Below are 19025 nucleotides of genomic sequence, written 5' to 3'. Positions count from 1 at the left end.
GCCTTGCGGCAATGAGAACGCCGCATTGTGACAGCTCCCTTCTTAAAGATAAGGGAAAAGAAAATGAAATCACTGCAATGTCAGAATCACCTCCTGATGAAAGCCTCTTTTCCACTTCCTGTTATTATAATGCCTGATTTAAGAATATATAACGTCTCTGTGCGTTGACCTTTACTGCACTATTTTAGGAGGGACAAGGCCTGACCCTTCAATCCTCCACACAATGTTCCCTCCTAAGGAGGTGTCTGGTACACATGCTGACCAACAGATCTCAGCGACACCTGTTCACGTACATGAGCGGTGCAATAATATCTGAAATAATAAATAACGGCTTTGAGACGGTCACTGACATGAAACATTTACCCGGATTTTGGTGCTGTGTTATTCGAGATGAATAAAAAGCTTAAGTTCCTTGATCCTCCTAATTCAGCATTTGTCTTGTAACGTTTCCTGAAGCTTCCAGTTCATTTCTCCACCAACAACACGAAGCACCGAACGAAAGCATTTCAGAGCAGCGACCGTGAGCCGGAAAACCCGCTCGCATGTACCAACCTGCTCTAAGAATAACACGCCGCTGGACCCGCTGTGTCAACAAAGAACAGACAAGTTTATACAACATTATTACACTGTGTCTTTACCAAACAAATCTGTTGCTATTTCACTGCCCTGAGTATCAGATTCAACATCACTGCGCAGTGGACTTAGCGAGAAATGAGAAATTTCATTATTGTATGAAAGTGGTCAATATACATGGCTTCATGTGCAGCCGACTGGAATAACCAGCACTGGTTGTGGAGGGCTTTGTCGAGTGTTTGTTCAGCAAATAAGGGGGTGTCATTAGCGCATTAACTCGAGAGGAAGCATTAAGGCTGGCTGCCAGGGGGATGTGGGCTAACACTGTGATGGAGAGACTAATTGTATTTACCTGATGCTCAGTTCCTCATCTGATGAGAAATACAGTGTGAAATACAGTTTTATGGATTGATGGTGCTTCCGTGTGACCCAGTCAACAAATATTCTCATTTTTCCTTCCCGTAGTCATGTGATGCAAAGACAAGTTGCAAATTATTTTCTTTCCGTACTGTCAAGGAAGGATTTCTTGCGTGTTCCAGACAAAGTCCTCTGTAGGAATGATGAGCCAAAATATAAAAAGACACGCCTGTCAGTACCAGCTCCAACTTGCAGAATGTTTGCTTTCTATAGTCAGCAGACGGGAAACAAAGGGGTCTTTTAATCTGTCATCAGTATAATACCCCCTCGGGTTCCAGCAGTAAGTACTTCTTCATAGGAAGTGGCAGCGGCAGCTGTGCCACACCTGCGTGGCAGAAGCCAGCCAGGCCGGCTCTTATGGCGCATCTGGTCAAGTGGAGCAGGCTTCGAGGAGCGTCGGTGCAAACGGCGAACAGCGAGTCGTAGAAGTCTTTGTGTCGCTGAGTGGGAAGAAGGAAAAAAAAAAAGAGGAGACGGACTTCACATCTCATCTGGATCGTGAGCGATCAATTCAAATTGTTCAAAAACAAAATGACTCTTCACACAGCTTATCACGCTCTATGGCCCAGTTACTCACTGAACACATACCTCATACTAACGTACAGCTTTTTTTTAATGCACTACCTTGTAGCAGTCATCAGGAATGGCGGCCCTCCACTTCTTTGTGGGCTTCAAGCGTTCATAAGAGTTGACCATTATTTCCACCGCCGCAGGGTAGTCGTAGCACGCCTGCAGCACCTGCGGCAAACAAGACACGACATTTCGTCTGAAGTCTGAAATGGGATCCGAAATCGTAGGGCGTCCGTCTCTGCACCTTGTGGAACTGGGGCGGGTAGATCCGCGCCGCGTTGTGGTTGAGCAGCAGCTGGTAGCAGCGCTCGGGTACGGCCATGGGCCGGACCCCGGTCACTTTGAGCACGTACTGAATAGGGGCACAGCCGTTGATGTCCATTGCCTGGGTGTCTGCCCCGGCCTCCAGCAGCATCTGCATCAGCACGTGGTCGCAGTTCCAGGCCGCTTTGTGGAGAGCGGTTTTGTTGTCCTCTTCTCTGAGGTTGGGATCTTGAGGAGAAGGAAAATGTTTTTTTTTTTTTAAAAAGCAAAAAAATATCGGGGGGGGAAAAAGAGAGACAACGCTCACCCGCCTGGTGGTCCAGCAAGAGGCGACAGACGAGGTGGTGATCTTGGCTGTAGTTTTGCTCTTTGGAGTCGAAGGCCCAGAAGCACGCGGTCATCAGCGGCGTTTCCTGCAGCGAGTTCACCGCATTCACAGAGGCGCCGCGCTCCAAGTAAAGGGCCACCAGCTCCGGAACGCCAAATCTGGCCGCCGTGTGTAAAGGCGTGTCCTCCTCATTGTTCTGGCTGGCCGTATCAACATTGGCACCTGCGTGGGGGGACGGGGAGGACAGAGGAGGGGCGAGCAACGGTTATTCTGTATCACTTTGATTAATTCGCCAACATCCATTCGCCCCTTCCCTGCCGACCTTTGAGGATGAGCTGCTCGGCACAGTCCACGGACCCCCCGTTGACGCAGTAGTGCAGCGGCGTGTGTCCGCTCAGAGACGGGCTGTTGACTTTGGCCCCGTGGGCCAAGAGCAGGGCGACGCAGTCCCCGTTGGAGAGCTCGCAGGCCACGTGCAGCGGCGTCATCCCGTTGGGCGTCCGATTGACGGCCGCACCTTCCCGGAGGAGCACCAGTGCCGTTTCCACGGCGTTGTGCATCACGCACACGTGGATGCCGTTCGCCCAGGACGTCTCCAGTTTGTAGCCTGGGAGCCAGTAGCCTGAAGCAAAGGCAACAAATGACTGCTGAGGTTCCACAAGATCACAATGCTTCCTGCCGGGTTATCAAGTGCTTTACAAGTAAGAGGTCAAAAGTAATTGAGCTCTGACTAGATTCACACCTCATAATGGCATTATATTTAATCCCCAGGAGTATGTAATGTAATAGTAGCTCATGTAGAGGGTTTTTAGTTTTAGGAGCCACAGGGATTTAACACCACCTACTGGAAAAACTACAGAACAAACGTTTGATGTTATGATATTCAAGCAGTGTTTACGATCTCTTTTCCTTTCTTAGTGCCTTGTTAAAACTACGACGTTTCACAATCTTATCCTGGATACTCGCGTGAGAATTCATCTTTCAGGGTATGAATGCTCGTCATACTATGACATAACACAGCAGCATTTCAGTGGGGATTTTGTGGAAAAGCCTCCGTACCTTGCTTGTATGAGGCCAGCACCATGCCGGGGTCCTCCACCTCCAGCACAGTGTCAACGTCTAGTTTCCCAGTGTGCAGAATCTGCATCACCTCGTGGGCGTCGTCGGCCCGCAGGGCCTCCGCGAACTGTCGTTTCAGCTGCTTCACAGACAGCTGTGTGGCGCTCGACTCCTCCATGAGCTCAGTGAAAGAAGGGCCTCGCTCCCCGTGTGGCGCTCCAAAGCCAATCGACGCTAACGCTCTCCACGCAACGTGGAGGGCATTGGAAATAAACGCACTAATGGGAATATTAAAGGTGTCAGTCATACCCAACCTGGAAGGCCTCCATTAGGTCCAGCCAACAGATGAGGTTTGAGGGGAAAAAAAGCAAATATGAAGTGAGGCAACAAGTGATATAAGGGAGCCGTCAAGAGGGGAGAAAAATAGGCCTGGAGTGAAATTAGGCTGAGTAAAAATAGAGCGGGGGGGAGGGGCAGGAGAGCTACAGCTGACTGGCTGATCTGGAGTCAGTCTACTGAGATGCCACTGAGAGAAATGCATCAAGCACCACACATGGTGAAAGCAGGAACAATCATAAACAGTCATAACATAAATCTTTGCACAGTTCTGATGCATGTAGCAGGTATTCCTATATATTCCGGCTGGCACATGATCACGGAAGTCAGATAAATGTTGGAAAAAAAGAAGAAACAAAAACACGCAGGTTATGGACAGTGACTGCACATTTTATTCAGTGTGACAGGTTTAGCTGCCCTTTCAAACTTTTCAGGATGCCAAAAATAAGAGCAAGGTAACGACAAAAAAGGAAGGAGGAGAATAAGCAGCACAGCTTTTTAACAGGAGAGGGAAAGCAGGGCTAGCAGTCAGCGATTATCTTTTGCTCTCTACAAAACACGAAAGACAAACCCTTCCGGACGAGACTCAAACGCCTGCCAGGAGCACCAGGGTCTCATCCATACGTTGGTTTCATCATGCCGAGCACACGGAAACGACCCGGAAACACATCGCAGCCTCAGGTGTGACCTTTAAGCTCCTCAGCCCCTCGGACAAACTGTGCACACATACGGTCACGATAGAAAACAAGGCTTCTTTAGGATTCTTTCAGCATATTGCTCTCAGTATTTCACTATACATACAAAAAGAGTCAAAAGAGTGCAGTCGGACTGACTTGACAGGGGTGGGGTGGGAGTGTGGGGGGGTGTATTCACAGAATGCTTCAAGGGTTATAAAATAGACCTAAAGAACACATCATGAGCAGTTTATTGGAGTTGCACTGGAGCAGCACTATGGCTGTTATAGAGGAGAAACGGTACGCACAGTGGGGGGGGGGGGGGGGGGGGGCATCTCCAAACAGTCCTTCATTTGATAAAATCCATCTACCTCTAAATAACTTTAAGTTTTGGCAACAGGAAGTGATCATACAATTCTGGATAAGTCATTGCTAAGTGTTAATAATCATTTATTGTTCTTTCACTCTTATTCTGAATAAATTATCATAAACAGTAGTCAGTTGCTTCATTAAATACAGAAATAAATAAATAATAACATTAGTAGATCAGTGATAAATGTATTACTGTGGGATTGCATGGATGAACTGTATCTATATGACTTGCTCTTAACCAGTTTACAGTACACCAGGCAGGGCCCTTAGACAAAAGGGAATTATTACCAAAGCTGCCTTCATTTTGATCACGGTGACAAAGGTGTCTCTTTAGTTACTGTAAACCCACGGAGTGACTCTCGGGAATGCTGAAGAAGTAACACAGGGATCGTGTCTCTCAGTGACCGGCAAAATTCATAAAACAAGAGTTGCGTAAAGCACACGTGCCGAAAGGTATGTTCATTTTATATCTAAAAAGTAAATCAAAATGTTTCAAGTCTTACTGAACCAGTTTTCGTAGGAAAATGAAAACTATATTTCCTCCATCAGGTGCCACTTCCACATCAGCAGTATCAGGCGTAATCGTCTCTTAGATCATTTCTAGATTCACGGTGTCTGTCCTCCATCGCAGAGGCGACTTGTCTATATGGCAGCATTCCTAAATAATATTCAGAAATCATTTGCAAGGTAAACTCTGTCAACACTCACACTGAAGGGGTACTACTCCTTTAGAATTTCTAAAGGCAGTCGCAGGGTATTATTTCTTTGTGAGAGAAAATACAAAAAGATGTCAAAAGCAGGTTACGAGGTGTCAAAAATTAACATTATGCATTTAAGTAGAAAGTGTAATTTTCACATTTTTTGTTTTGTTTTTGTGGTATAGGCTTTGTTAGTCACAAATTCCATGATTACATTGTATCTGAAGTCTCCATCAGAACCAGTGCCATGAACTGTAGTCTGTCCTCGTTGTCATTCACACTTTATATGTATACTGTACGGCGCATTGGACAAGCCAGTACAGAGGTGGAATTTACAGTGTTTGCACTTCCAGTGTTCTTGCAGATACTGAGAGTTTGTTTCTCCTTCATGCACTCGGTTCCCCCTTTAGTTCCTATTGGAAAGTGTTGACAGTAAGCAGCATGGGGACACCCAGTGGTGGGAGAGGAGTACTGCCTCGTGTCTTCCAACTCTCCAGCGTGAGCTTCGTAAAAGCACAGGAGCAATTTCGCCGATCCATGTATCTCAACGGGATGAACACAAGTCTATTGAAATGGCACATCAGACAAATGTGTACTAGCGCCGTGCCGTCTACGGGTGTTTTTATGGATAATTCCACGAAGACGATATGACATGAGGATGAGTTGAACTGTTTGCAGACTTTTTTTCTGGCTATGAATGAACACTTGTTTACAGCAATAAACAGCCAAATTAAATTTTAAAATCTCAAATGGCCAAAAAACTGGGTGTAAAATGAGGCAATTGAACGGGACGGGATCCTCATATCCAACGGCATATTTTGGTTTAATTTGCTTGGTGAAGAAGTCACTCATTGGTCTCCGACAGTTGGGTGTGTGGCGCCACCAGTCAGAAGCATTGAACTACTGAGCAGGAGTCCCTCAGGGTTCCTAGTGTGGCCTACTGACGTTCTGTTCCTCCAGGTGCTACTCGGTGTGGTGCTACAGAAAAGCAGCAGGTCGGCGATCTAACAATTCACTTCACTTCACGCCGTGCTTTCTCTGCTCGCGTCCTTCTGCTGCTGCTCAAGCTCGCGCTTCCGTAACTTCTCGCGCTGTTTCTCCACTTTCTCTCGGTTCCTCTGGGCCTTCTCCAGCAGAACTTTAAGGTCTTTGATCTTTTTCTTGATCAGGGCCCGGTCCTGGGAAGAAGAAACTCCAAGGGCCTGAAACAAATGAACCGCCCATAACTTTCCTGTCGTTCCTCCTTTAAAGCATTTTATGATTTGAATCTAATTCACTTGTCATTGCTTAAAATGTCCTTATTTACCTGATTTAAGTTTTATTCGTGCCAATATCCCTGTGATGGTTTTTAAAATGTGTGGTACAGCACTGAAAATACTGTTACTATATTTCTATTGTATTCATTTTATATGTAGGGTTTTGAGTCGGGCTTGTTACTTTGATTATGTTACTTTGATTATGTTATAAACATAACATAAAATAATCACACTTACTTTCCGACATGTTAAAATTAAATTCCCTCAAACATATCTTTGGTATTACTACACTTCCTCGCACTCATTGACTGACATGTGACCTGATACATTGGCGTTCTCAAATATATATATATGTGTGTATGTGAGTGTGTACGAACCACTCACCTTGAGCTCAGCACTCTCCAGCTGCAGCAGCTGTTCTCCATCTATGTTCCTGGCAGTGAATTCTGGGATGTGGTGTTCTAAGTGGAGGCCCATTAGCCAGCGGGCCACTTGCTGGGAGGTCCATTCCGCGATGCTGTGGTTCTGACAGGGGAACTGCTTCTGCAACTGTGCCTCGTCGAGGATCTGAGCACATACAACAGGAGGAGAGAATTAGAAAAAGAATGAGATGCAAATCTTTCAAACCCAATATTGCGATATAGATTTTTTTTCCGACAGACTGCTGAATTTTAATGAAAATCCTTCTATTGCATGAATGATGTGTTGTTATCAAACAGCATAATTGGCTTATACGCAACGGACACGTGAAAAATTGCATGCATTTGAACACAGTTCTCACCTCATCATCAATCATATCCAGACTCTGAGTGCGGCAGCATTGAAATAAACAGAAGAAGACTGGGCTGGTAACAGGGCAAACTACAACAACTAAGACATCATTCAAATATAAGTAGTGCATTGATTTAATGCTTGTGGTTTTAAATATGAAAGCTTTTTCCTGTTGGATAATGCTTCTGTCTTTAAAGCCTTTCAGTGAAAAAGTTGAAAAATGAACGGCCGGCCACTGGTTCGTTCAGACAATTCAATCCCTACCGTTGAAATAAAAAAGACACATATTCCAAGTCTATATGGTTACCTCGTCTGAGGAAAGCGCCGGTGTGTGTGAGCGTCCCAGCGCCTTGGTCTCGCTCTGTAGGCCGCTGATCTCCACCGAGCTGCTGCTGCTGCTGCTGGCGCTCAGATCGTCGTTCAGAGCGGGTCCCTGAGAAATCAAGAACACTCTCATAGGACTCAGGGGGAGAGAGGACCGGCTTTAGTTGATTAGATGGAGGGCTTCTCTACTTCTACGCCCTCAAACGGAGAGTCCGGAGGAGGGGGCATCGTACAGAATGATCTATGCGCTTCTATTTGACAGCCAATAAAAAGTACACTTAACTAATATATATATACGCTTTTTTTATTGACTGCAGGACATCAGGGTTGTGCACATTCCTCATTTTTATGATGTTCCATTATAGCAAAAACTGAATGTCATTAGGGGTTGGAAATGATGGAGCTGGATGCAATAAAAAAATACATCTCTCTCTCTCTCTCTCTCTATATATATATATATATATATATGGACTATAAGGAGAGGAATAACTAATAATATATCAGAGTTTCCCCTACCATTATATTAGAGGGGCGCCCCTCTAAGTTAGTTCAAGTTAGTTTTCGTTTAATTTTATTTTCTAGATAGCGCTAGATCACAACTGAAGACAATGATTTGATGAGTGCAGAATCAAAAATAATCTATGGTACCACGTGTGATATCACACAGGATTATAAACAGTTTTCACTGCCCATTTAAACAAATGTAATCTTACTGTGTCATTACGACATGTGTGATTGAAGGTGCATTATGAAACAAACTGATTCGCAAAGGAAACGTTTCTTTTTTCTACAAAATCATGATTTAAGATCCCACGATTGTCAAAAAGGACATTTATTACAGTATCACTGAAGGCATAATTAGGATCATAAATGGGTTATTATTGAGGATCATTGAAGAAAACTCATTGATTTTCTTTGAATTCATAATGCAATTATGCATTTTTTGACATAGCAACTAATTTCCAGTTCAGTACATTGAGGTCAAATTGAACAAAGCACAAAATAATACAATACCAAGTAATATGAATAGGAGAAGAAGTGGGGCCATGTAAGGGAGGTCTGTTCAGAAATAACACATCAAAGCATGTGATCAAACTTACAGTTTGCTCTCACTCCACTTATGAATACTTTAGAGTCACTTCATGTCCTCAGTGTGAACTGTGCAGTGAATCATTAATTGTGACCAAACCTCATGTAGCTTGGCCTTGAGTTTGTGTGGACTGTCCTCTGCTGACGTCTCTGTGGATCTGCGGGACGGAGAGGAAAATGGCGTCAAGGTCAGCTGATGTTTACTGTAGCAAACAGCTTCTGCACTTCCACTTCTGGTAACATTTAGAAGAAGTTGTCCAGCATGAATGAACTAAATACTTGTAAACCATCCATCTTCTGGTCTGATTTCATCATCCATGATACCACTCTGACCAAATCTATCATTTATAAACAAAATAGTTAATAAATGCGTTACAGAAAAATCACATTGAGTGCCAATTAATGGCATTGAAGGACAATGAATTATTCTTCAGTTGGTGTATGTAACGAAATCCTGTCATTTCATTCTGGTATTTAATCTCACCCGGGATCCGGAGCTCGTCTGCGTTCCTCCACACAGTGGGAGGGGCTCGACGTCGCAGGAGACCGAGAACCTGCGACGACAAACGACCGCACACTGACGTTACTCCTACTTCAAGTGACCAGCGGACGCAGCTGCAGATGCGTTGGTGACCATTTGATCCGTGGTGCTCGTGGTGAGAAGTGCAGGAGTGCTGACCTGCGGGGGGCGGCCGGTGCAGAGTTCGCCTGGGGGAGCTTCCTGCGCCATCACAAGAGGCCGCGCTGCGAATAGAACCCGGCCGACTGTGGGCCGGACTGCTGTGTCCTTCCGACGCCTGGAGCATAAAAGGCACAAAAAAAAGGGGACATGAAATGAAGCAAATGGAGGAGAAGGGAGAGGGGAGTGTGAGGGGGGAGTGCGGGCGGAAGAAAATGAACGGGAAACGCAAAATGGAGGAAAGCAAAGGCTCTGAAAAAGAATGTGCATTCAGAACAAACTGTATGTGAACCGGCAAATACGGAAGACTCATCTGGAAGAAGTTACTCGGCATACTTTCAACGTTTCTAATTCCTGCCTTCACACTCCTGCCAATTCTGAATCAGCCTCTCGAAGTGGTTCATCCAACCTAAACTCCTTCCTGCTCTAGCAGAGTCAAGTAACAGCATTAGCCAGATGAGAGCCTTCCCTCCGGAACAATGGCTGCGGCTGCTATTATCACACAGGGGAGAGACAATACGTTGTGACAACGGCAGAGCCTCAATTAGTAACGCAAAGCAACACATTCATCAATTAAAGGAATAGAATGATTGAAAACAAACACGCCGGCCCGACGAACACACATTAATTAAACACCATGTGGTGAATTTAAATACATATCAATTGTAAGAGCAGTCAAATGAACGAGCATCTGGTTGATATTTCAACAGATGTTGTTTAATACGAAATCTGGTGGTGACTGAGAAAAAAAAACATGCAGGTGTGCGTTTTTTCACACAAACCTCCCCCTCTGTGGAGCTGATGCTGTCACCGCACATCTTCTTTTTGTTGGGGGAATAAGGAGAAGCCTCCTTCAGATCTAGTCACAAGACACACACACACACACACACATTGTTGAGCTTAAGTAAAAACAAATACTTCATTAAATACATTTGTTCAGTAATTGTTGTGTTCTTTTGTTTCAGATTCATTAATGGGCTCTTAATTTGGCTCGACACGGACCCATTAAATAATATTAAATTAAAAAAAAACGCAGTTAAAATACCAAGTCTCCCGCAAAAACTAACACGAATTACGCAAGCAATTAGAATGTTTCTGCTAATTTACGGACTGCACATGAAGCTGCTGTCGGGGAAGAGGAATCAATTCCATTTAAAAAGGTCTCTCCGACAGACTTGAGGAGAACAAAAGCAGACAGAGGATTATTATTTTTTGCAGAGACTCAAAGTCCAACTACAGTCAAATTTGAAAGTGCGCGTGAAGGTCGAAGGCCGCGGAAGAGAGGAGGATGTGTGTGTTTAAAGGAATCAGTGTGTGTGTCTTCACAGGGCCAAAGACGTCAATAAACCGCGAGGGCCTGCAAGAACTTTGAGGCAATGTTGTTGTGTTGCATTATGGGTCCTCGTGAGGATAAAAACAAACAATTTAGGTACTCAGTTGTTGCGATACAACAAATGCAAGACGTTCCTGCTTCATCTGTACATGCATTCATTAAATGAACATGTCGTGAAACGGGCTCCTTTGCGTTCTTGCTGAGTGTTACGTGGTCAAATCAATACTTTGTGCATGTTTGTGCGCCCAATGTGACACTTGACCCAGGAGACCTTTAGCTTAGCTGAGACTGGGAGCAGCTAGCCTGCCTCTATCGACTGGTCCCCTCCACAAACACACCTCCGGCTTGTGCTGCCGCCCGCCGGGGGCTGTTCTGCTGAGCGCTGTTGCTGTTGTTGTTGTTGACCTGGATGCCGTTCTGCTTCATCAGCTGCATTAACTCGGACTCTAGTGTTGCAATCTGTGGAAGGAGAGAGAACCCACGTATGAGTATGTAGCAGCTTTAAATTAGTGAAATAAAGGGTCAACATGAACCTTTTGAGTTCTGTTTATAAATGTGTATGTGTTGCATGAAGGTTGGCGCGGTTGCACATGAAGAGCACGAGTCAGTTCAGTTAAAGTCCTCATAACCCGCCTGTTATTTTTTTCCACAGCATTCACAGTGCGGTGTAGAGGGAGAATGAATGAATGCTCACTGGGTAATAGCAGGGGACAGTTGGGTTGACTGCCCACTCAACTGTGGGGCATAGCCTGAGACGTGAGCAGAAAACAACACAGCGGTCTGACTGTTTTAGGACGGAAGGCAGAAAATCAATACAGAGTTTGAAATTGGAAACAACCACAGGCTTCTGAACACAGAGTCCTTCTGCTGCTGCTGCCGGAGGAGGAAAACACCTTCATGTGTGGCAGGGAGATCCTTTCGAAGCCTTGCAAAGCAGTAGTGATGGAGCGATGCTGCTGATCTCTTAGATCATACTGATATTTTGTTTTATGTGATGTGTGCCTAAAGTCATTATTAGTATGTTTAAATTCTAGGGCTGTTTGGGGCCAGGGGAAGATGGAGGTGAGAGATGAACAGGGTTGGCTTCACAGATGTGGTTTACCCTGACTTGCAGTCCCTGGATCTCAGCCAGGTGAGCTTTCTCAGCATCTTCCAGCCGCCTCCTCTCCGCATCCTCCTTTTGGATAAACTCCACCTCTCTGGGGAGACGAGAGGGAGGGGAGATCGTAATGTGGTGAGTAGGTGTGAGCGGACAAGATTTACAGTACGAGACAAAAGGTTGGACACATAAAAAAAAAGTATTTTGATTTAAAAAATACCCTTCGAATAAATGTATAAAAATGTATAAAAATAAAATATTGGTGCCACCAAATACAATACATGTGTTTTGTATTTAAAATATAGCAAATACGTTTTTCTGCAGATTTTCTGCAGCAGTGCCTTCATGTTTGGGTTATATATATATATATATATATATATATATAAAATGTACACAGAGCTCTGATGAACCTCACAAAAAAGAACAGTCACAGAATGTCATGGTAACAAAGCAAAGCTATTAAAAGACAACAACTTGATTGATTAAGTATAAATATATTTTTGTTTAATGGGACTTTAAACAAGTCTGTAAAAATGTGGCTTTGTATCAACACGGAAATATTCATCACAAATAAATAGCCTCACACATCAGGCCTATGTGTTCTATAAAAGAAAAATATATAATTAAATCAAGTTTTACACGGGGTAAAGAGCCTAAATAAAATACAGTACATCAATATCTGCACAGAAAAATGAATAAGAATAAAAGGTAAATAGTAAATCTATATCAAAGAGAACAGGTAACTTTAGGTAGCTGTCTTACTTCCCCTTTACGGTACCTTGGCCAGTGGCAGGGTGGGCCACATATTTAGCATCGCTAGCCTGATATTATAACCATCACCATGGTTACGATAGGCTCTGTAGCCAGAATCAGGCATAAATTATACATCGAGGGCCCCCCCCCCCCCCTTGTCCTCCTCCATCCCAGATTAGGAGGACCGCTTTAATCCAGGCTCACTCACTTCTGCTGGAAGTCCTTGATGAGTTTCTTGGCTTTGTTGTACTTCTTCTCCAGGGTTTGGTACTGGGCCTGGGCCTCCTTCAGGTGCTCATTGACGGTGTGGCACAGGGTCTGCGCTTCGATCCAGTAGCTCTCCAGCTTCAGCATCCTCTCCTTGTTCTCCTCGATGCTGGCCTTCAGCTGGCTCTTCTCCTTCTCCCAGCGCTGCTTCTCCCTCTCCACTGACGACAACTGCACGGGACCACGAGTAACTTTGGTTACAACACGGGGAGAATTTAACAGACAATTGCACACAATACTGAGCAAGGAATCCTCGACAAAAGGACATTTTTGGGGAATAAAAGGTTTTCATTTTTACCATTTTCTACATTTTTTTATCTCAAACCAAAACACTAGCAAATGTATTTTTACTGCCTGCAACTAAACGCAAACATTAGATAAAGCTTTTTTTTTTAAAGTATTTTTTCAGCAATATTTGCATTCTGAGAACAGATTGCATGACTTAATTTATCTGTAAAGGGGGATCTTTTCTTATTTCCTAAACAGAAGCCTGATAAGGCACCGCTACTGTAATAAATTTAATCACAACAACACCTGACACATTAATCCGGGAATTATTAAAATCACACCATCACACATTACACAGATGTGTATATGTAGGTAAACATACACTCTTACACAGAAGTCAATGTGCTCTCACTTCTGTACTGTAGATAATATTTTTAAAGAGAAGTATCGTGCAGCCTCTTACAATAAGCTTGATATGACAGCCACTGTATTAGTAACATAATCAGCTTCCCATTTCAAAAGATTATCATCAAGTGTTGATCTCTTACCTTGTTTTTGAGCTTCTGGATCTCGGCCTCGGTCACTGTGTGTTTGATCTGCAGCTGTTGAGAACAGAGGCGGAGAAAAGAGAAAGAAAAGAGAGGGCGGTCAGAGAATCGAACGCGTGACGGACAGGGGCAGCGGACCTCGTCCTCTCCGACGGCATCTCGGCTCCAGCTCTGGCACGCACTCTCAGAGAGCAAACGCACGGATGGCCGAAGAGGATAAAAAGCTACACTGCTTAAAAAGAAAATTTGACACAGCATTGAATCTAAAAAAATAAAATTCACGGTGGAATATTTATTTTTTATGATGGATGGGGTTGGAAATGGAGAGAGCGACAAAGCAATCAGGCATAGAAGTTGAGATGAGCAATCAGAGATGGTGGATAATAGAGATTAAAGTGAAGAGGAGGTGGAGAGGAAGACGTGAAGATGACGAATGAGACATGTAGTTAATGAGGCAGAAATAAGAGAAAAAAAGTAGGAGAGTACAATTGAATCACTACAAAAACAACTAAAACCATTTTTACTATCACGTTGTCTTTGGATTTTTTTAAAGGACTTATTTCTCAGCTATCTTGCTTCTTTTTTCCTCGAGCATGTAACAGGCAGCAAAGACAGACAGGAAGTAAGTAGGAAATCAGAGAAACAAAAAAGGTAAAAGCTGATTTCTGGGAGACAAGAGGTCGAGATACAGAGGAAACGAAAAAGAGAGCGGCTGTACATTGTTGGACCAGGGCTGCATTATCGTTCTACCCGATTCCCACAAGCAGTTTGTTAAATGTGTCAAACTGCTTGTGTCTGCATGAAAAGGCCTTTACGTGTTTTAGTAGCAGCGGAGTCGATCGACATTAGCAGCTTCTCGGCGGTTCGTCGTCAGGGACGGCGGCAAAAGTTTAGCTAAATATATTCCTTTTCTCACAGGCCGGCGGCGCGAAGCCGAGAGCGAGATACCAATGGATTTAAATACAGGTTTAAAGTGTTTAAAGCTTCATCTGTGGGCTTCCACAAAACACGGGTGATTAGAGATGTAATGAGCACTGGCCTTACATCGCTTTTGTACTCACGACTCTAATCATCCAGATTAGGAATTAGGGCGGGTAAGCGGATCTTAGTTGTTGTTTTTTTTTACAAAACTTTGCCAAGTAAAGCGGGGGGCGGGGGGGGGGGGGGCAGACTCCATTGTGTGGGCATCGCTCCGCGTTTTAACAGAATTCTTATCTGTGGCTTTTGGTCTGTGTTTGTCCTTTTAAATGCATTTTGCGGCGGGCTCCCACGAGTAGAGACCTCTTCCCATTTTGGGATTCGAGAGTGGGGTTTGAACATCTTTACCTCTCTGAACTTCTGGTAGAGTTTGCTGGCGTCCAACTCGGAGGGCGACGGCACTTCCTCCGACTCGGGCAAATCGAACACCTCGATGCTTTTGTCCTCGGCCGCGACCTGCGTCCCCGTGTCCTCGTCATCCGTGGCGTACTCTCCCGTCTGCTGTAGGAGGGAAGGCAAAGCGGGTTTAAAGAGCGAGCCGGTTATACGAGATGTCCGTTTGAAAAATAATGCAGCTGAGAACATTGAAAGGTTAAAATGATAAAGTGACGACTTGATCTCCCGTCTCTCCTCTGAGTGCCTCCCGTTGCGTGTCAAGCACCTCCAGAAACTCCACTATCCTCATGTTTTTTCATCACACTAAGTAGTGCTATTTTAATGCTACCAGTTATATAAGGATACGGTAACACGCAAAGTTGGCCAAAACTTTGTAAAAAAAAAAAAAAAGGTTTGGTCTGACTGCCTTGTCTGGCATTTCTATGGCATTTCGCCTCTTGTTAACAAGTCGAAACTATAAAGAATTTGAGCCTGTAGAGACAATTGTATTTGACGGCAAAGTCACCAGCAGTGAAAGCTTGATGCTGCATATATTCAGGCCGTTTTTCTTTCCTCTAATTCTCAAAAAAAACAAATAATGTTGGCATTTGCTATTAAGCATATGATCTAACTTGATCAGTAATTTCCCTCTTAACTCTATTTTTTTTGAGTGAAGCCATTATATGAAAACATCTATAAGTAAATCTTTATGTCACTATTCTCTCTGTTTCTTTACGAGTATCTTTCCCTTCCAACTTGATTTCTGTCTTGATCTTTCACACACATGTGCACCACACACACACACACACACACACACACACACACACACACACACACACACACACACACACACACACACACACACAGTCTCATCATCCTGGCCTATATCTCCTCCTCATCTCGTTCCCTCCATCCATCTTCCTCCCAGATTACAGCGCTCGGGCCTCATCCATTTGCATGCATGACCGACATAAGAGTTCCATTTCCATAACAGGCTTGCCTGTTGCCATGGTACCAGCATCCTACATTAACACAGGCACGTTGCCAATTTGCATATGATAGATGCATCACCTCCCACCACATGCAGGCGGCATAGGGGGAGGAAGGTGCTAGTTAACGTCTATTATATGTGGTTATGACGGAGGAAAAGACCTTTGAATGGGGAAGGAGCGCATGTGGGCCACTGGGCACAGCTTTGACTCTGTGTGTGTGTGTGTGTGTGTGTGTGTGTGTGTGTGTGTGTGCACTATTGTTCAACTTGGGCTAATGTTGTTATTTGATAACATGCAGGATTTCAATGTATTTAAGTCATTTTATAAACCGTTTACATCAACATCTAACTCCTCATCAGGAATCAGATATTGCTAATCAATTTATTACCAAAATATGTCAGACATACAAGGAATTTGACTTGGCGGTTGGTGCATAACATCCGACAAGACAATGGACAACAAGACAGAGAAGGCAACATAGTGCAAGAACAACATAGAAAACAGAATCAAAAACAAAAACAACAAGAAACAAACCATCTTAGATCTTAAAAATAAATTACAATTACAATTGGGAAAGTTATTTTTAAACTGAAATTTAAGAGCTAACTCACTTCAAACCATAAATATGGAAGAGCCTGGAAATACAAATGATTTACATCAAGATGATGTGCTTCAAGATAATGAAACCCAAATTCAACGTGTTTTTTTTCTTCTCACAACAACAATGGAGCAAACACTCGACCATCCATCTCCTTATGTAAATGTGTGTGTGTGTGTGTGTGTGCGCGCGTGTGTGAGAGATGTGTATTACTAACTAACGGAGCATCTCTTCCACTCGGGAGGGGAAGCCCAGCAACAAATGAACGGCTGTCTCCACCCATGCAGCGCTCCCGGACAGAAACAACCCTCCGCCGCGGTGAGAACTCATTCCAATATTTATAGAGATTAATATTGATGACTTCCTTTTATTGCCCCATAGATCGTTGCAGTGGTTTTGTAACGGTTTACCCTGTCGTAAGGAGTTACGGGTGGCTCGGTGCTCAACATTGGACGATTTCAAGTGCGTTTTACGGTTAGTAATCTATGTATTGATTGCCAAGGAGATTTAATAAAAGCTGTGGCCGCTAGATGTGAGTGGGATCCTGCCATTGGTTTTTTTATGCATAAAAGGCCGTAAAAGCCCCAGTCAATGAAAAACTTCAAATACCACTGATGAAGACAACACACTAGGGAGAGTGTGTGTCTGCATGAATGCATTGATCTTTAGTGTGTGTATGCCCCCAAACACGCAGATAGCATGAGCTCAGCGTCTGCTGGATTGAGCGAGCAAACGCAGAGAGGAAAAGAGTGATGCTTTCTAGGTCCAAAACACACATCGCCTCCTCTTGGTATGTTTGTGCGTGCGTGTGTTTGAGTGTGTTTGTGTGCCACTGTCCGTTAGATGGAGTTAATAAGCTAAAACTTCAGCGCTCTCGAGGAGGGAGCTGATTGACGTTAAGTGACAACTGGAAGCCTGCGTGTCCTGTGTAAGAAGTTCATGGACAGCGGATTCAAATAAATATAGATATAATACGCCTCATTGATACATATGACAATGTTATCCTCTTATGCGTAGTCCTTTATTGCGAAACCCAATGGCCAGGGACGTGCGTGGTCATTACCTCGTCGTCATCAGCATCGTACTGGGCGTACTGCTGCTCCAGCAGCTCTCTCTGCCTCCTCTCCTGCTCCAGGGTCTGCTGGATGAGCGTGGCCACCTCACTCTGCTGGCCCGGACGCTCTCGACCAATCACAAACCTGCAACAACGCGCACCGTTAGTGTCCTGGCAACAACACGGAATACAGGGTCGAACCAGCCTGGGGGGACATAACGGTTACTGCATATTTTGAGTATTTTAATTGAATGAATTAACACGTTAAATCATTAAAAATGATTTTTTTAAATCATTAGTTATATTATGTGTCTTGAGTCCCTGAATCTGATTCTGGAGCAAAGGGTTTGTATGAAGGGGACATAGTCACCGTGAGCTCACCCATTGGTTTGTGGAGCTGAGCAGAACCAAAATCGTTAAAAAGTTAATAACACACTGTGAAAGTATTAAAGGTGTAAAATGAAAAAACGAAGAACTCCCAGACTCAATAGTGCCGTGTTCACGATCTGTCAATCACTAGTAGCCACACACTAAAGCAGCTGCTTTACGGTCTAGTTTACTCTTGCTGTATTGATGAAGACCTGAAACTAGAGATTGAGACCATAAACTCGTGTTAATGTTTACTACGGTAATAATTTGAGTCAGAACTAAATCAGACTACTTTTTGGAACCAGAGGTGAGGCCCCCTGCTGGACATTACATGGATTGGCCGTTTTTAGACGGTTCTGCATTGGCTTGACTTTTCAGGGCCTGATGTTTCCGCCTGGTATGAAATAAAGAGTGAAAGGCATTTTGGGATAATAGGATGGAATGGAAAATGGAATAATATAGAATATAAAACTCACATAATATAAAACACACAGATTCTGAAGGGTTCCCAGTTTCCCATGCCTTGTTTTACAGTGTCATAAAGTTTATAATTTGTACAGAAAACTATTTTTAACAAAAAGGAATAAAATGGCCACAAACATGAAATTCTGCATTTTTTTTTAAGGATATGCAATTGACGCAAACATAGCTTATCATTTTGTTATATTTAAAGGGCATGTATAAACATATTTGGGGTATTTTTCTGGTATTGGTGTGCATTTGCGGAGGAAAAGGACCACAGAAATGCACCGTGTGAGATCAGGACACTGCCAATGGAGCCATGACCGCTATATCTGCTGACGTTTCAGGGCAGGGCCGGGAGACGGGACACGCATAATAATACGAGAAGACAGTCAGCTCAGCCAGGAAGTCTGTTATTATCCTGGCGAGGAACTGAATGGAGAAAGCCACGAGCTCTGCCTCGGAGGACGGCCAACTACTGCCGTCATACATACATACATACGTACCACCGACAACACATAAAGAATTATCAGATATCAGAATTATCAAGAGCACATGG

General features: G+C 44.0%; 2 protein-coding genes across 10 annotated transcripts in view; both read right to left on the bottom strand.

The window, feature by feature from the left end:
* Window positions 1-584: 584 nt before the first annotated feature.
* Window positions 585-3923, bottom strand: asb4 (ankyrin repeat and SOCS box containing 4). Its single transcript, XM_040188193.2, has 6 exons — window positions 3212-3923; window positions 2475-2774; window positions 2132-2374; window positions 1805-2052; window positions 1615-1728; window positions 585-1430 (listed from the first exon to the last, which is right to left on the bottom strand). Exons 1-6 carry the CDS (start codon window positions 3516-3518, stop codon window positions 1242-1244), a joined length of 1401 nt encoding a protein of 466 aa, XP_040044127.2. The 5' UTR covers window positions 3519-3923; the 3' UTR covers window positions 585-1241.
* Window positions 3917-19025, bottom strand: part of ppp1r9a (protein phosphatase 1, regulatory subunit 9A) — a 40798-nt gene continuing 25689 nt past the window's right edge. For 3 of the 9 annotated variants that reach the window (XM_040188955.2, XM_040188953.2, XM_040188954.2), the window contains exons 6-20: window positions 17645-17780; window positions 14965-15117; window positions 13639-13692; window positions 12804-13033; window positions 11846-11942; window positions 11082-11202; window positions 10193-10269; window positions 9411-9528; window positions 9216-9285; window positions 8832-8889; window positions 8657-8701; window positions 7626-7751; window positions 7329-7352; window positions 6932-7114; window positions 3917-6493 (exon numbers count right to left, since the gene is read on the bottom strand). In XM_040188955.2, coding sequence (XP_040044889.2) covers window positions 6314-6493; window positions 6932-7114; window positions 7329-7352; window positions 7626-7751; window positions 8657-8701; window positions 8832-8889; window positions 9216-9285; window positions 9411-9528; window positions 10193-10269; window positions 11082-11202; window positions 11846-11942; window positions 12804-13033; window positions 13639-13692; window positions 14965-15117; window positions 17645-17780 — 1672 coding nt within the window. In that variant the 3' untranslated portion in view covers window positions 3917-6313. Of the gene's footprint in view, window positions 6494-6931; window positions 7115-7328; window positions 7353-7582; window positions 7752-8656; window positions 8702-8831; window positions 8890-9215; window positions 9286-9410; window positions 9529-10192; window positions 10270-11081; window positions 11203-11845; window positions 11943-12803; window positions 13034-13638; window positions 13693-14964; window positions 15118-17644; window positions 17781-19025 lie in introns of those variants that run through there. The other 6 variants (XM_040188957.2, XM_078081751.1, XM_040188958.2 and 3 more) reach the window with 4 other exon arrangements.

Source organism: Gasterosteus aculeatus, chromosome 10 (genome assembly GCF_964276395.1).
Source record: "Gasterosteus aculeatus chromosome 10, fGasAcu3.hap1.1, whole genome shotgun sequence".
Classification (NCBI taxonomy): Eukaryota; Metazoa; Chordata; class Actinopteri; order Perciformes; family Gasterosteidae; genus Gasterosteus; species Gasterosteus aculeatus.
The sequence above is the reverse complement of the archived record's forward strand: the minus strand, read 5'-3'. Positions and strand labels throughout refer to the sequence as shown.

What these genes read in the sequence shown, in the direction of transcription:
- asb4 (XM_040188193.2), bottom strand. Translation starts at nt 3,518, where the DNA reads ATGACTGACACCTTTAATATTCCCATTAGTGCGTTTATTTCCAATGCC. An exon ending in CGAGCAGCTCATCCTCAAAG is followed by an intron (nt 2,375 to 2,474) that starts GTCGGCAGGGAA and finishes CCCCCCACGCAG; the next exon opens with GTGCCAATGTTGATACGGCC. An exon ending in TTCCTGATGACTGCTACAAG is followed by an intron (nt 1,431 to 1,614) that starts GTAGTGCATTAA and finishes CTTCCCACTCAG; the next exon opens with CGACACAAAGACTTCTACGA.